This window comes from Hyperolius riggenbachi, chromosome 7 (genome assembly GCF_040937935.1).
Source record: "Hyperolius riggenbachi isolate aHypRig1 chromosome 7, aHypRig1.pri, whole genome shotgun sequence".
NCBI classification, from domain to species: Eukaryota; Metazoa; Chordata; class Amphibia; order Anura; family Hyperoliidae; genus Hyperolius; species Hyperolius riggenbachi.
The window spans coordinates 11102590-11118244 of NC_090652.1; the positions used below are offsets into that span (position 1 = coordinate 11102590).

Here is a 15655-nt window from a genome sequence, read left to right on the forward strand (position 1 = left end):
GATATTCACCATGTAATTTGTTCATGTTGTCTGATCCACCATGAGCCTGCAGGACATTATCTTTACTACTGGGAGGTAAGAAAAAACAAACAGTCACCCCCAACTGCCATTATAATCACCCCCCCCTAACAATGCGATAGGCTAAAAGGTTGTTTTTTATAGCTATACATATGCACAGAGAGAGATACTGGTTTGCCTTTCTTTTCACAACGCAACAAGGTTCAAAGACAGGAAACTGTCAGGACCTAGGTCCTGACATCACACTATGGGAGGGGTTCCACCACAATATCAGCCGTACAGACCGCCCTGATAATGTATTTGAGAAAAGGTAGAGAGTTTTCATGGGAAAGGGGGGTATCAGCTCCTGATTAGGGTGAAGTCCAATCCTTGTTTATGGTTACAGGTCCTCTTTAAAAAAGGCTATCCAGACCCCCCCCCCCCCCATACACACAATCACATTAGTAAGCCTTCAATGATTTCAGTCACTTTAAAAACTTTTACAAGATCCTTGCAGATGCTCTAAAACCTAACGGGCGAATGAACCACTTTGCGGTGTAGCTTCAAAGCTATAGGCCCTTGTGCCAAATATCCACTGGCGCCCCCTCAGCACTGCATGTGTAATAGTTACATGGTAAAGATGAAAAAGGAGGAAAAAAAAGGAAATAAGAAAAGGAAAGAAAGACGTTATGATTTTTTTCAACAAAGTTTGTAAACAAATATGACAGAAACACTTAAATGCCATAAAGTAGTGAAAAGTGAATTACATGACAGCATAACAGCCAAGCAGAAAAAATCTAAAGGCTGCTTTACTTTATTTCAGCCACCAGGGGGCAGCACAGCACCATTGAATCTTTACTATTATGTAGCAATCTCTCACCTTCAATTTACAGCAGCTACTAAAGGTGTCCATACACTTAGCAATTTTCCAGGGAGATTCGATCACAGATCAGACTGATCAAATCTGCAGGGAACCAAAAAAAAGCATTCCTTTTCGATTGCCTTTTGATCGATTGCCTGCTGGAATCGATTGAAAATGTATGTTGTGGTGTGTGGAAGCAATCAAATCCTCTCTGTATTACTGTAATTCCTACCTGAGTGAAATCAATTGTTTTAGCAAATCAGGTGGCAAGCTATAAGTGTATGGATGCGATTCTTGCTTATACAGCGATATTTTCATGCCATCGTTCATTTTTGTGCTGCAGTCGTGTTGGAGAAGAAAAAAACTAAACAGGCAACAAACTTTTGCAAAGTGGCCTAGTGGTTAGCTCTCACGCCTTGCAGTGCTGGGCCCGATTTGAATCCTAACCATGGCACTATCTGCAAGGAGTTTGTGTGTCCTCCCCCTGTCTGTGTGGGCTCCCCCCTGGCACTCTGGTTTCCTCCTACATCCCAAAAACCTACAGATAGGTTAGCTGGCTTCCACCTAAATTAGCACTATATACATACATTGACATAGGACTATGATATGACTATTATAGGCAGGAATATAAAACTATTATCTATAGAAGTTGCGATATGCACAGCACAGGGTTCACCTCTCCCCTCCTTTCTCCTGCCAGCCGGTGAGAGGTCGTGCACAGGTTTATCCTGATCTCTGTACTGAAGGGTTTTCCCCACAGACTGTGTGATCACTTCCTCATACCGGGTTTTCCCCAGGTCATAGCCATGGACTCTAGCTAGCTGATAGGATAACGCCATAGCGTACAATGGGTCGCCCGTGCCAGGCACCCCGGTAACTCTGTATGTACTTTGCAGACATTAGCCTTATTACTTTGTGCCACAGGATGAATGAATTTGCTGTAATGGCTGCAAAACCTTTAGCTAGCACTGGGCTAGCTAGTACAAGTGTCCGGCGCCCCCCGATCCAGCCAGTTTATACATTACCCAGCCTGGCTCTAGCATAGCAATCGGCGCAGCCTCCCTGCACAGCTCCAGTGTTCACTATGGGGAGGATCGCACATGACGTCGCCGACATCATGCGCAAACCCGATCCTCTCCATAGAGAGACCGGAGCTGTGCGGGGAGGCTGCGCCGATTGCTATGCTAGAGCCAGGCTGGGTAATGTATAAACTGGCTGGATCGGGGGGTGCTGGACACTTGTATTAGCTAGCCTAGTGCTAGTTACAGGTTTTGCAGCCATTACAGCAAATACCTTCATCCTGGGGCACTCCTGAGGACAGAGCGGTATGCCCGACACAGTGTTGGGCATAGCACTAAGGAGGTAAAAGAGTAGCTGTCGGGCATAAAATCAATTCTCTATTTTTATCTGGTAAACAAGTAATAAGGATGCTAATCAGGCAATCCAAAAGTTAAAAATCACTCTTTAATGAAAACCTGTAACGCAAAAAACTCCCCTGGGGGGTACTCACCTCGGGTGGGGGAAGCCTCCGGATCTTTTTGAGGCTTCCCCCGTCCTCCTCGGTCACACGGCGGCGGCGATAAAGCTCCCCGAACAGCGGGGATGTAAATATTTACCTTCCCGGCTCCAGTGCACGCGCAGTATCGGCTCTCCGCTCGTAAATACCCAATCTCCGTCGGGCCGCTCTACCACGCAGGCGCAAGTCTCCTGCGCAGTAGAGCGGACCCGACAGAGATTGGCCATTTCCACCTATCTCCGTTAAGCTACAACAGCGCCCCCGCTGGAACCAGGCAAGGTATATAAATCAGCGCTTGTCAGGCTTGTCGGGGGAGGATTCCGGGATGCTTCGGGGGAGCCAGCGCTGGATTTCCTGCAGCTACAGGGTAGTGATGGGCGAACAGTGTTCGCCACTGTTCGGGTTCTGCAGAACATCACCCTGTTCGGGTGATGTTCGAGTTCGGCCGAACACCTGACGGTGCTCGGCCAAACCGTTCGGCCACATGGCCGAACTAAGAGCGCATGGCCGAACGTTCCCCGAACGTTCGGCTAGCGCTGTGATTGGCCGAACGGGTCACGTGGTTCGGGCCCGAACGCGCTCTGATTGGCCGAACGGTCACGTGGTTCGGGTAAATAAATACCCGAACCACGTCATATCTCCGCCATTTCTCTGTGGGTTTAGCTTTGGGTAGGCAGGCAGGGTAGTTCGCTCTCCAGCCACGCTAGCCAGGGTCCCCCCCAGTCATTGTGTGTCGCTGCTGGGAACAGTAGTACACCGCTCGCTCAGCCACACTATATAGCATTCTGTTTACTGCCACTCTGTGTACCTCGCTCAGCCACACTATATAGCATTCTGTTTACTGTTCTGTGTCTGCTGGGAATAGTAGTACACCGCTCGCTCAGCCACACTATATAGCATTCTGTTCACTGTTCTGTGTCTGCTGGGAATAGTGGTACACCGCTCGCTCAGCCACACTATATAGCATTCTGTTTACTGTTCTGTGTCTGCTGGGAATAGTGGTACACCGCTCGTTCAGCCACACTATATAGCATTCTGTTTACTGTTCTGTGTCTGCTGGGAATAGTGGTACACCGCTCGCTCACCCACACTATATAGCATTGTGTTTACTGTTCTGTGTCTGCTGGGAATAGTAGTACACCGCTCGCTCAGCCACACTATATAGCATTGTGTGTACTGCCACTCTGTGTACACGGCTCAGCCTGACTATATAGCATTGTGTGTACTGCCACTGTGCACCTCGCTCAGCCACGCTATATATAGCATTGTGTTTACTGCCACTCTGTGTACACCGCTCAGCCAGACTACATAGCATTGTGTGTACTGCCACTCTGTGTACACCGCTCAGCCAGACTCTATAGCATTGTGTGTACTGCCACTCTGTGTACACCGCTCAGCCAGACTATATAGCATTGTGTGTACTGCCACTCTGTGTACACCGCTCAGCCAGACTATATACCATTGTTTACTGACACTCTGTGTACACCGCTCAGCCAGACTATATACCATTGTTTACTGACACTCTGTGTACACCGCTCAGCCAGACTATATACCATTGTTTACTGACACTCTGTGTACACCGCTCAGCCAGACTATATACCATTGTTTACTGACACTCTGTGTACACCGCTCAGCCAGACTATATACCATTGTTTACTGACACTCTGTGTACACCGCTCAGCCAGACTATATACCATTGTTTACTGACACTCGGTGTACACCGCTCAGCCAGACTATATACCATTGTTTACTGACACTCTGTGTACACCGCTCAGCCAGACTATATACCATTGTTTACTGACACTCTGTGTACACCGCTCAGCCAGACTATATACCATTGTTTACTGACACTCTGTGTACACCGCTCAGCCAGACTATATACCATTGTTTACTGACACTCTGTGTACACCGCTCAGCCAGACTATATACCATTGTTTACTGACACTCTGTGTACACCGCTCAGCCAGACTATATACCATTGTTTACTGACACTCGGTGTACACCGCTCAGCCAGACTATATACCATTGTTTACTGACACTCTGTGTACACCGCTCAGCCAGACTATATACCATTGTTTACTGACACTCTGTGTACACCGCTCAGCCAGACTATATACCATTGTTTACTGACACTCTGTGTACACCGCTCAGCCAGACTATATACCATTGTTTACTGCCACTCTGTGTACATGGCTCAGCCAGACTATATAGCATTGTGTGTACTGCCACTCTGTGTACACCGCTCAGCCAGACTATATAGCATTGTTCACTGCCACTCTGTGTACACGGCTCAGCCAGACTATATAGCATTGCGTACTCTGCCAGTCAGTGTGTATATTGCTGGGATCAGTAATACTCCACTCACCGTCAACCACTATATGAGCTCACCATGAGTTCCTCAGAGACCTCCGCTGTGAGCAGCACTCCCAACAACAGCAACAGCCAACGCCCCACGCAAGCTATAACATCCACCCCAGCAGCCAGTGGTCAGCAGCAGCCCTCCCCGGAGGAGAACGTTGTGTCCATCGGTCCGGCGCCAGAGCGATTAATGAGGGCTGCCATTGAGGGGATGATGGGGCCTGATGTGGAGGAGGAGGTCGGGCTCAGGCCAGCATCCCAAGTTAATGTTGAGGACGATGAGGGGTCTGTGACTGTGTCTGGGGATGTTGGGGTGGCAGAGGTGGTGGGTGGGTCAGACTCAGGAGAAGAGTTGTATGATGAGGATGATGATCGGGACCATCTGTATGTGCCTCAGAGTCCGACCCCGGAAAACATGTTGTATCGTGTGTTTAGGTACTAAAATCTGCGTTCCCAGTAGTGTTGGGCGAACAGTGTTCGCCACTGTTCGGGTGCTGCAGAACATCACCCCGTTCGGGGTGACTATATAGCAGACTATATAGCATTGTGTTTACTGCCACTCTGTGTACACGGCTCAGCCACACTATATAGCATTGTGTTTACTGCCACTCTTTGTCTGCTGGGAACAGTAGTACACCGCTCACCCGCCACTGTATAGCATTGTGCTCTGTGTCGCTGCTGGCAATAGTGGTACACCGCTCACCCACCACTGTATAGCATTTCTGTACTGCCACTGTACTGCTGCCAGTCAGCGTGTACTGTAAGGATAAGTGAAATGAGGAAGAAATCCGGTGAAAGAGGGAGGGGCAAGGGAAGAGGTGTTTCCCCTGACGGTTGTGCTGGGGAGCTGTACTCCACGGCGGCGGCCCCCCACAATGACATATGACGAGTTTGAGGAGATGGAAGAGGAGGGTATGGACAATGTGGACATAGACCCAGATTTTGTTTGTGAACGAGAACATCGCCGTCGTAGCAGCAGCACAGATGAGTCTGTTGAAGAACCCACTGCTGCACGAGTTCGCCTTGTGCCACAAGGTAGGCGGCGCGCAATTTCAGGCACCACAAGCGTGGAAGTTCAAGTGAGAGGCAAAAGAGGCGCAAACAGAAATCGCCAGCAAGGCAGGTGCTCCAAATTCTGGGCTTTCTTTGAAGACTGCACTGAGGATGTTACCATGGCGATTTGCAAGGTGTGCAAGACCCGCCTGAGCAGGGGGAAAAGTATTAACAACCTCTCCACCACCAGCATGAGCCGCCACATGCTATCCAAACATCCCACTCTGTGGGCAAACGCGGCAGGACAGGGTACCACCAGCAACACTGCCTCCCTTGGGTTCACCAGACTCACCACCAGACCCGCCTCAGCAGCAGCAGTAGCCCAGCCATTGCGTGGTTCAAAACATTCCAAAAAATCAGATGACGCTGACACTGTCACTTTCCGGAGTAGTGCTCTTGAGGTCTCCCAGTGTTCATCAAACACAACAACCAACAGCCCTTCGTTGTGCAGCCCTACGGTTCAGTTGTCTGTCTCGGAGATGTTTGAGCGCAAGAGGAAATTGCCAGCAAATGACCCCCGGGCCGTGGCAGTAAGAGCCAGCATAGCCAAGCTTCTGGCCTGCGAAATGCTGCCATATCGAGTGGTGGAGACAAACAGCTTCAAGGGCATGATGTCAGTGGCCATCCCACGTTACGTGGTTCCCAGCCGCTACCACTTTGCGCGCTCTGCAGTGCCTGAGTTGCATGAGCACGTGGTCAGCAAAATAACCCGAAGCTTGAAGAATGCCGTTGCCTGCAAGGTTCACGTATCCGCCTCTCCACAGAAAATGCAGACCGTCTGACTCAAATTAAAATGAATCAATCCTGGATTGGAAATGACTACGCAACACTCCAGGACCCCAACCAAGTAACATGACCAATGAACATCTGGGATGGTTTAGCGTTTCCGGTCCCTGTTTATTGAACCTCTCATCTGTATTACATTTATGACTGCATGGCGGCAAAAAGCATTGCTGCTATATCCGCACGCTTTTTGTCCTCATGCAAGGCCTGGGTTGTTGTGTCTCAAAAAGCATGGCCTTCTCCTCCTGCGCCTGCTCCTGTTCCATCACGTGTGCTGCTGCTGCTGGGTTAGCGTTTCCGGTCCCTGTTTATGGAACCTCTCATCTGTATTACATTTATGACTGCATGGCGGCAAAAAGCATTGCTATATCCGCACGCTTTTTGTCCTCATGCAAGGCCTGGGTTGCGTCTCAAAAAGCGTGGCCTTCTCCTCCTGCGCCTCCTCCTGTTCCATCACGTGTGCTCTGTGCTGCTGCTGCTGCTGGGTTAGCGTTACCGGTCCCTGTTTATTGAACCTCTCATCTGTATTACATTTATGACTGCATGGCGGCAAAAAGCATTGCTATATCCGCACGCTTTTTGTCCTCATGCAAGGCCTGGGTTGCGTCTCAAAAAGCGTGGCCTTCTCCTCCTGCGCCTCCTCCTGTTCCATCACGTGTGCTCTGTGCTGCTGCTGCTGCTGGGTTAGCGTTACCGGTCCCTGTTTATTGAACCTCTCATCTGTATTACATTTATGACTGCATGGCGGCAAAAAGCATTGCTATATCCGCACGCTTCTTGTCCTCATGCAAGGCCTGGGTTGTTGTGTCTCAAAGCGTAGCCTTCTCCTCCTGCGCCTCCTCCTGTTCCATCATGTGTGCTCTGTGCTGCTGCTGCTGCTGCTGGGTTAGCGTTACCGGTCCCTGTTTATTGAACCTCTTATCTTTATTACATTTATGACTGCATGGCGGTAAAAAGCATGCTATCTGCACGCTTCTTGTCCTCATGCAAGGCCTGGGTTGTTGTGTCTCAAAGCGTGGCCTTCTCCTCCTGCGCCTCCTCCTGTTCCGTCACGTGTGCTCTGTGCTGCTGCTGCTGCTGGGTTAGCGTTACCGGTCCCTGTTTATTGAGCCTCTTCTCTTTATTACATTTATGACTGCATGGCGGCAAAAAGCATTGCTGCTATATCCGCACGCTTCTTGTCCTCATGCAAGGCCTGGGTTGTTGTGTCTCAAAAAGCGTGGCCTTCTCCTCCTGCGCCTCCTCCTGTTCCATCACGTGTGCTGCTGCTGCTGCTGGGTTAGCGTTACCGGTCCCTGTTTATTGAACCTCTTATCTTTATTACATTTATGACTGCATGGCGGTAAAAAGCATGCTATCCGCACGCTTCTTGTCCTCATGCAAGGCCTGGGTTGTTGTGTCTCAAAAAGCGTGGCCTTCTCCTCCTGCGCCTCCTCCTGTTCCATCACGTGTGCTGCTGCTGCTGCTGGGTTAGCGTTACCGGTCCCTGTTTATGGAACCTCTTCTCTTTATTACATTTATGACTGCCTGGCGGTAAAAACCATGTTACCTGTGCAAAGAAACATGACATTTTCAGCATTTAAAAGACAATTTTTCCTTTGAAACTTTACAATCAATTTTCTCAAAAACTATAAGCTCTTTTTGCTAAATTTTTTTCCCTCTTGTACCCACTCCCAAGGTGCACATACCCTGTAAATTTGGGGTATGTAGCATGTAAGGAGGCTTTACAAAGCACAAAAGTTCGGGTCCCCATTGACTTCCATTATGTTCGGAGTTCGGGTCGAACACCCGAACATCGCGGCCATGTTCGGCCTGTTCGGCCCGAACCCGAACATCTAGATGTTCGCCCAACACTACTACAGGGGAGGGGGAAGCCTCAATAGGATCCGGAGGCTTCCCCCTCCCGAGGTGAGTACCCTCCAGGGGATGTTTTTTTTGCTCTCAATAGAATATCATTTACCCGGTCCCTTGGCTCTTATTTGGTACATCTGCCACAAAAGAGAAGTTGCAGTGCATGCTGGGGTTTTTGTTGTTCTTTACTAACGCAGCCTGACTGGCTGAAGATTGGTCACTATTTCTTGTGCTGAAAAGCTGACAAAGTGACTCAGCTGAAATCCGATCCATACAAATAAACCAGGTCTGCAAAATTACTCACTCAATGATTTGTGAGGATGAACTACTTTCTGCAGAGGTGTGTGGGAATGTCTGAAGACTGGGAGGAGGGCGGGCAATGCATACTAAATCAGAAAGAGGAGAGGAAAGAGTAAGGGAGGAAATGACATCAGGATTGGCTTCAGACACAGGCATTCCAAAATAGAAACAGAATTCTCTTTATTACTTTATAAAACTCACTGAAATCAAAACATGGTCAGTGCAATACATCCGTTATGTAAGCAGAGCAAGTATTTACTAATATTTGTGTTTTTTTTCTGAGGTAGTATGGCTGACAGCTCCTCTTTAAACCAATAAACGTTGATTCCGGTGATACATTTAATGACTAACTGTACATGGTTTATTGCAAGCTTCTTGTTGTGCATTTGGAAATGCTTTGTGCTGCACCTGCTGGAATTTGTCATGTTGTTACCCTTCTATTGCTGCGGATCATGCGTGCTACTCACCTTTCACCTCTCTCATTCACCAGCCTTTTTCGAGGTTTTTCAAGACCCAGGGCACTTTTTTCCAGTTGTACTGGCCTAATTCTTCAGGAGAGGTATGAGACGGGAAAGCCGCAGGTTCAGAGATTTGTAAGCAGGGGAGGGGACAGCCACAGTATCAGAGAGGTGTAAGCTGAGGAGGGGACAGCTGCAGTGTCAGAGAGGTGTAAGCAGGGGAGGGGACAGCTGCAGTGTCAGAGAGGTGTAAGCAGGGGAGGGGGCAGCTGCAGTGTCAGAGAATGTAAGCAGGGGAGGGGACAGCTGCAGTGTCAGAGCGGTGTAAGCAGGGGAGGGGACAGCCGCAGTATCAGGGAGGTGTAAGCAGGGGAGGGGACAGCCACAGTATCAGGGAGGTGCAAGCAGGGGAGGGGACAGCCACAGTGTCAGAGGTGTAAGCAGGGGAGGGGCAGCCGCAGTATCCGCAGAGGTGTAAGCAGGGGAGGGGCAGGTGTAAGCAGGGGCAGGGACAGCTGCAGTGTTAGAGAGGTGTAAGCAGGGGAGGGGACAGCCACAGTATCAGAGAGGTGTAAGCAGGGGAGGGGACAGCCACAGTATCAGAGAGGTGTAAAAGCAGGGGAGGGGACAGCTGCAGTGTCAGGGAGGTGTAAGCAGGGGAGGGGACAGCCACAGTATCAGAGGTGTAAGCAGGGGAGGGGACAGCCACAGTATCAGAGGAGTAAGCAGGGGAGGGGACAGCCACAGTATCAGAGAGGTGTAAGCAGGGGAGGGGACAGCTGCAGTATCAGAGAGGTGTAAGCAGGGGAGGGGACAGCCACAGTATCAGAGAGGTGTAAGCAGGGGAGGGGACAGCCACAGCATCAGAGAGGTGCAAGCAGGGGAGGGGACAGCCACAGCATCAGAGAGGTGTAAGCAGGGGAGGGGACAGCCACAGCATCAGAGAGGTGTAAGCAGGGGAGGGGACAGCTGCAGTGTCAGAGAGGTGTAAGCAGGGGAGGGGACAGCCACAGCATCAGAGAGGTGTAAGCAGGAGAGGGGACAGCCACGGAGTCAGAGAGGTGTAATCAGGGAAGGGGACAATAGAGATGTTGCAAACACAGAATTTTCTGTTCGCTAACAGCAAACTTCTGCAAAATGTTTGCGAACAGGCGAATCTGGCAAACCGCCATAGACTTCAATGGGCAAGCGGATTAACCCTCTGGGCGATACAATTATATCGCCCAGGAGGTGGCGCAGCACTATTTTTTTAAATTTTTTATTTTTTAAATCATGTAGCGAGCCCAGGGCTCGCTACATGATAGCCGCAGCGCAGCGGCATCCCCCCACCCACTCCGATCGCCTTCGGCGATCAGAGTAAGCAGGAAATCCCGTTTAGAACGGGATTTCCTGCTGGGCTTACCCGGTCGCCATGGCGACGGGGCGGGATGACGTCACCGACGTCATGGACGTCGTGACGTCGGAGGGAGTCCAGATCCACCCCTCAGCGCTGCCTGGCACTGATTGGCCAGGCTGCGCAAGGGGTCGGGGAGGGGGGGGGACTGCACGGCGCGGCGAGCGGCGGCGGATCGGCGGCGAGCGGCGGCGATCGGAAGTTACACGCAGCTAGCAAAGTGCTAGCTGCGTGTAACAAAAAAAAAATTATGCAAATCGGCCCACCAGGGCCTGAGAAATCCTCCTGCGCGATATACCCCGAGCTCAGCTCGGGATTATCGCTCAGGAGGTAAAAAAAAAAAAAAAAAAAAAAACTTACAAAAACTATTTCTGGCCACAAAAGTGATGAAAAAGTTGTTTCAAGGGGTCTAACACCTAGATAGGGGCATGCCAGAGGGGGATCCATGCCAAAAGTCTCACCTAAAATTATGGAGTTGACGCAAAATCTGGTTTTAAACCCTAATGGGCAGAAATCACATTATGCACAGCTCTGGGTGTCAGTGGGCTGTGGAGTGTCTCACGCAGAGAGATACAATAGTACTATCAGAATACAGTGAAATAATAATGCATTGGAGTGGTTCGGTGCCTGCAACTTAATGAGGCAACAACAGCAGCAGTGCGCACACAGCTCTGTGTGTCAGTGGGCAAAAAATCGAAACAACAACAACAAAAAAACCACAGGAGGCCGATGTGCTAGCTCTTAAAAGGGGTGTTTGCTTTCACAGGAAGTGAGGAACAAGAGGACAGGCCTAGCTAATGCTTTCCCTACCTATCTGCAGCAAGTCTGACCCTGCTCTCACTAACAGTCAGCAGCCAGCAGAGAATGAATCCAAGATGGCCACCGCAACTGCTTTTTGATAGATGGGTGGGGGGGTCCAGGATGGGGTGCTAGCTAATTGGCTGCTATGTGTCTGCTGACTGAGGTAAGGGGTGAAAGTTTAGCTCAATGATGTATAGGAGGCGAATAGAACACACCAAAAGTTCGCTGTTCACCGCTACTGAGAACAGCCGATATTTGCAGAATACTGCTCACCAGCGAACTGTTCAGGGCATCTCTAGGGGACAGCCGCAGTGTCAGAGAGGTGTAAGCAGGGGAGGGGACAGCCGCAGTGTCAGAGGTGTAAGCAGGGGAGGGGACGGCTGCAGTGTCAGAGCGGTGTAAGCATAGGAGGGGACAGCTGCAGTATCAGAGAGGTGTAAGAAGGGGAGGGGACAGCCGCAGTATCAGAGAGGTGTAAGCAGGGGAGGTGACAGCTGCAGTGTCAGAGAGGTGCAAGCAGGGGAGGGGACAGCCGCAGTGTCAGAGAGGTGTAAGCAGGGGAGGGGACAGCTGCAGTGTCAGAGAGGTGTGAGCAGGGGAGGGGACAGCCACAGTATCAGAGAGGTGTAATCAGGGGAGGGGACAGCTGCAGTGTCAGAGAGGTGTAAGCAGGGGAGGGGACAGCCACAGTATCAGAGAGGTGTAAGCAGGGGAGGGGACAGCTGCAGTGTCAGAGAAGTGTAAGCAGGGGAGGGGACCGCCACAGCATCAGAGAGGTGTAAGCAGGGGAGGGGACAGCTGCAGTGTCAGAGAGGTGCAAGCAGGGGAGAGGACAGCTGCAGTGTCAGAGAGGTGCAAGCAGGGGAGGGGACAGCTACAGTGTCAGAGAGGTGCAAGCAGGGGAGGGGACAGCTTCAGTGTCAGAGAGGTGCAAGCAGGGGAGGGGACAGCTACAGTGTCAGAGAGGTGTAAGCAGGAGAGGGGACAGCCACAGAGTCAGAGAGGTGTAAGCAGGGAAGGGGACAGTAGAGATGTCGCAAACACAGAATTGTCTGTTCGCGAACAGCAAACTTCTGCAAAATGTTTGTGAACAGGCGAATCTGGCGAACCGCCATAGACTTCAATGGGCAGGCGAATTTAAAAATAAAAAAACCCTTACAAAAACTTTTCTGGCCACAAAAGTGATGAAAAAGTTGTTTCAAGGGGTCTAACACCTGGATAGGGGCATGCCAGAGGGGGATCAATGCCAAAAGTCTCACTCAAAATTATGGAGTTGACGCAAAATCGGGTTTTAAATCCTAATGGGCAGAAATCACATTATGCACAGCTCTGGGTGTCAGTGGGCTGTGGAGTGTCTCACACAGAGAAATGCAATACTAGTATCAGAATACAGTGAAATAACAATAATGCATTGGAGTGGTTCGGTGCCTGCAACTTAATGAGGCAACAACAACAACAGCAGTAGTGTGCACACAGCTCTGTGTGTCAGTGGGCTGTAGAGTGTCGCACACAACAACAAAAAAATGAAACAAAACAAAAAAACAAAAAAAAACACAGGAGGCGGATGTGCTAGCTCTCAAAAGGGCTGTTTGCTTTCACAGGAAGTGAGGAACAAGAGAACAGGCCTAGAGAATGCTTTCCCTACCTATCTGCAGCGAGTCTGTCCCTCTCTCACTAACAGTCAGCAGCCAGCAGAGAATGAATCCAATATGGCACTGCAACTGCTTTTTGATAGGGGGGTGGGGGGGTCCAGGAGGGGGTGCTAGCTGATTGGCTGCAATATGTCTGCTGTGAGGTAAGGGGTGAAAGTTTAGCTCAATAATGTATAGGGGCAAATCGAACACACCAAATGTTCGCCGCTCATGAGAACAGCCGATGTTTGCAGAATACTGCTCACCGGCAAACTGTTCAGAGCATCTCTAGGGGACAGACGCAGTGTCAGAGAGGTGTAGGCTGGGGAGGGGACAGGCACAGTGACAGAGCACATGGTACGCATGATTGTATGCACGGTGCTGGGGCACCAAAGAGTTAACCGACTAAAGTTATTTTTGTATTTGAAATGGGCGCTGTCTTGCCTATACGCCACTGCGAAGAGGATACCTTCACTCAGTCAGGGAGGGGATTTAGGAGGTGGAACTTGATGGACACAGTTTTTCAACTTAGATAGCCTTGTAACTATGTAAAAACACACAAGCCCCAGTCACAATCACGTGATAGTAAATGCTTCAAAGCCGGTAGAGTGAGATTCTTCTCAGGAGAGCAAGAGTTGCTTTTTCTCTGCAAACAACATTTTGCCTAGCTTCTTCTAAGACTGCAGTTCTTGTACGTAAAATGGCGCTGTTTGACTGGAGGAATGAACTGAACTGCAGTATTTGTTTGGAGATGTACACCGAGCCGGTCACTCTGACGTGTGGACACAGCTTTTGCCAGGAATGCATCCAAGATACTTTTGTCACCCAAGAAGAGTGTGGTTTCTACACCTGTCCTGAATGCCGAGAGCAGTTTCCAAACCACCCAAAACTCCAGAGGAACATGAGGCTGAGGAACATCGTAGAACATTTCCGGTCAACCCAGCAGCAGCCGGAGGACAATGGCATCCTGTGCACCTACTGCATCCACACACTAGTTCCAGCCATTAAGACCTGTCTGCAGTGCGAGGCTTCTCTGTGTGAGATTCACTTGGGTGTCCACAACACCTCCCTGGACCATGTCTTAACAGAACCCATAGTTTTCTGCCAGGACAGAAAATGTACCCTGCACAAGAAGATACTGGAGTATTACTGTTCCATAGATGGATCATGTATTTGTGTGCATTGCCGGCTGGAAGGTGAACACAGGGAACACCCGGTGGAGTCTCTGAATGAGGCTTCTGAGAAGAAGAAAGAGGACCTGAGACATGCCATTGATCAGCTGTCAACCAAAAAAGAGAGGACTGAAAAAAACCTCCAGATTCTTGAAGAACGTCAAAAAAAGCTGCATGATAAGGTGTTTGCCCTCTCTCAACAGGTCATTTCTTTGTTCAAGGAGATCACAGAGCAAGTGAAGGCTTTGGAGGATGAAGTCTTAAGTGAAATCTGTAAGCAGGAGAGTCTCATATCACTGGGGATCTCTCACTTAACGCAAGAGCTGGAAATACAAAAGGACGAGTTGTCTAAGAGGATCCTTCAAGTTGAAGAATTCTGTGCCATCGTTGATCCACTGACTGTCCTGAAGAGAGAATGTCCAACTTATAACAGCAGAAACAACCAGTCATTGCCACAAACAGGCTCTCTAGATGAAGTGCCAGTGTCGTTGGTCTTGCACCGAGGTCTTCTGAACATTGAGAACATTTTGTGCAACAAAGCCAAGCAGATGTTTCCACAAAAGTTGCAATCCTCCGACATATTACTGGACCCAAACACGGCACACCATAAGATTCACGTTTCCAGGGACTTAAAAAACGTATCTTCTTCCCAACCCCCAAAAAAGTACCCCGACGGACCAAAGAGGTTTAAATCTCGGCAAATCTTAAGCAAGTCTTCCTTCTCACGCGGCAAACATTACTGGGAAGTGGATGTGAGCGAAGCGAAGTGTTGGATTATTGGCGTGGCCTATCACAGCATAGAGAGGAAAACTGATGGAGACGGTTCCTACATTGGTTACAACAAAAAGTCGTGGGGATTGTCTTTCCGTAGCGGCCTCTATGCTCTGTACAACAGAACTCCCGAAAAGATCGAGATTGATCATCCTTTGGAAAGTCTTGGTCTGTATCTGGATTATGAAGCTGGACGTCTGTCCTTTTATCAGCTGCAACCAATGAGACACCTGTACTCCTTTCTCACTGCTTTCACGGAACCCCTTCATGCCGCCTTCTATGTTTTTGAAAATTCCAGCATTAGGATCAAAACGTAGACCTGGTATGTCCAAACTTGGCAGGCTGTAATACTAAGAATCTTTTGCAATGATTGGCTAGGAGTGCTAATAGTCACTTCAATGAAAAACTTACTTTACTGGAAAAAGTTCTGAAAATCCAGGACTATTCCCTTTCCCAAATAATCACATAATCCAATAAGTGCCCTTGCATTGAAGGAAAACTTCTAGACAAGGAAGAATGGGGTTGATTCAAAGAGCAGCATTATTTTGTAACGTATTGGTTCAGGACATTATTTTAGAGCAACAGTTATAACGGTTTAAAGGACTGAAACTGAAGTAAGAGGTATATGGAGGCCGCCATATTTCTTGACTATGAAGCAATACCAGTTGCCTGGCTGTCCTGCTGATCCTCTGCCTCTAATACTGTTAGC

General features: G+C 49.4%; 1 protein-coding gene across 1 annotated transcript; it reads left to right on the forward strand.

Moving 5' to 3' along the window:
- Positions 1-13703: 13703 nt before the first annotated feature.
- Positions 13704-15263, forward strand: LOC137525335 (tripartite motif-containing protein 60-like). The gene has a single exon (XM_068246389.1). The coding sequence runs from the start codon at positions 13704-13706 to the stop codon at positions 15261-15263; it is 1560 nt and encodes a 519-aa protein (XP_068102490.1).
- The last annotated feature ends 392 nt before the right edge of the window (positions 15264-15655 follow it).

Bases quoted from the DNA above. Each gene is read 5' to 3' on its own strand.
- LOC137525335 (XM_068246389.1), top strand. From the start codon at position 13,704: ATGGCGCTGTTTGACTGGAGGAATGAACTGAACTGCAGTATTTGTTTG.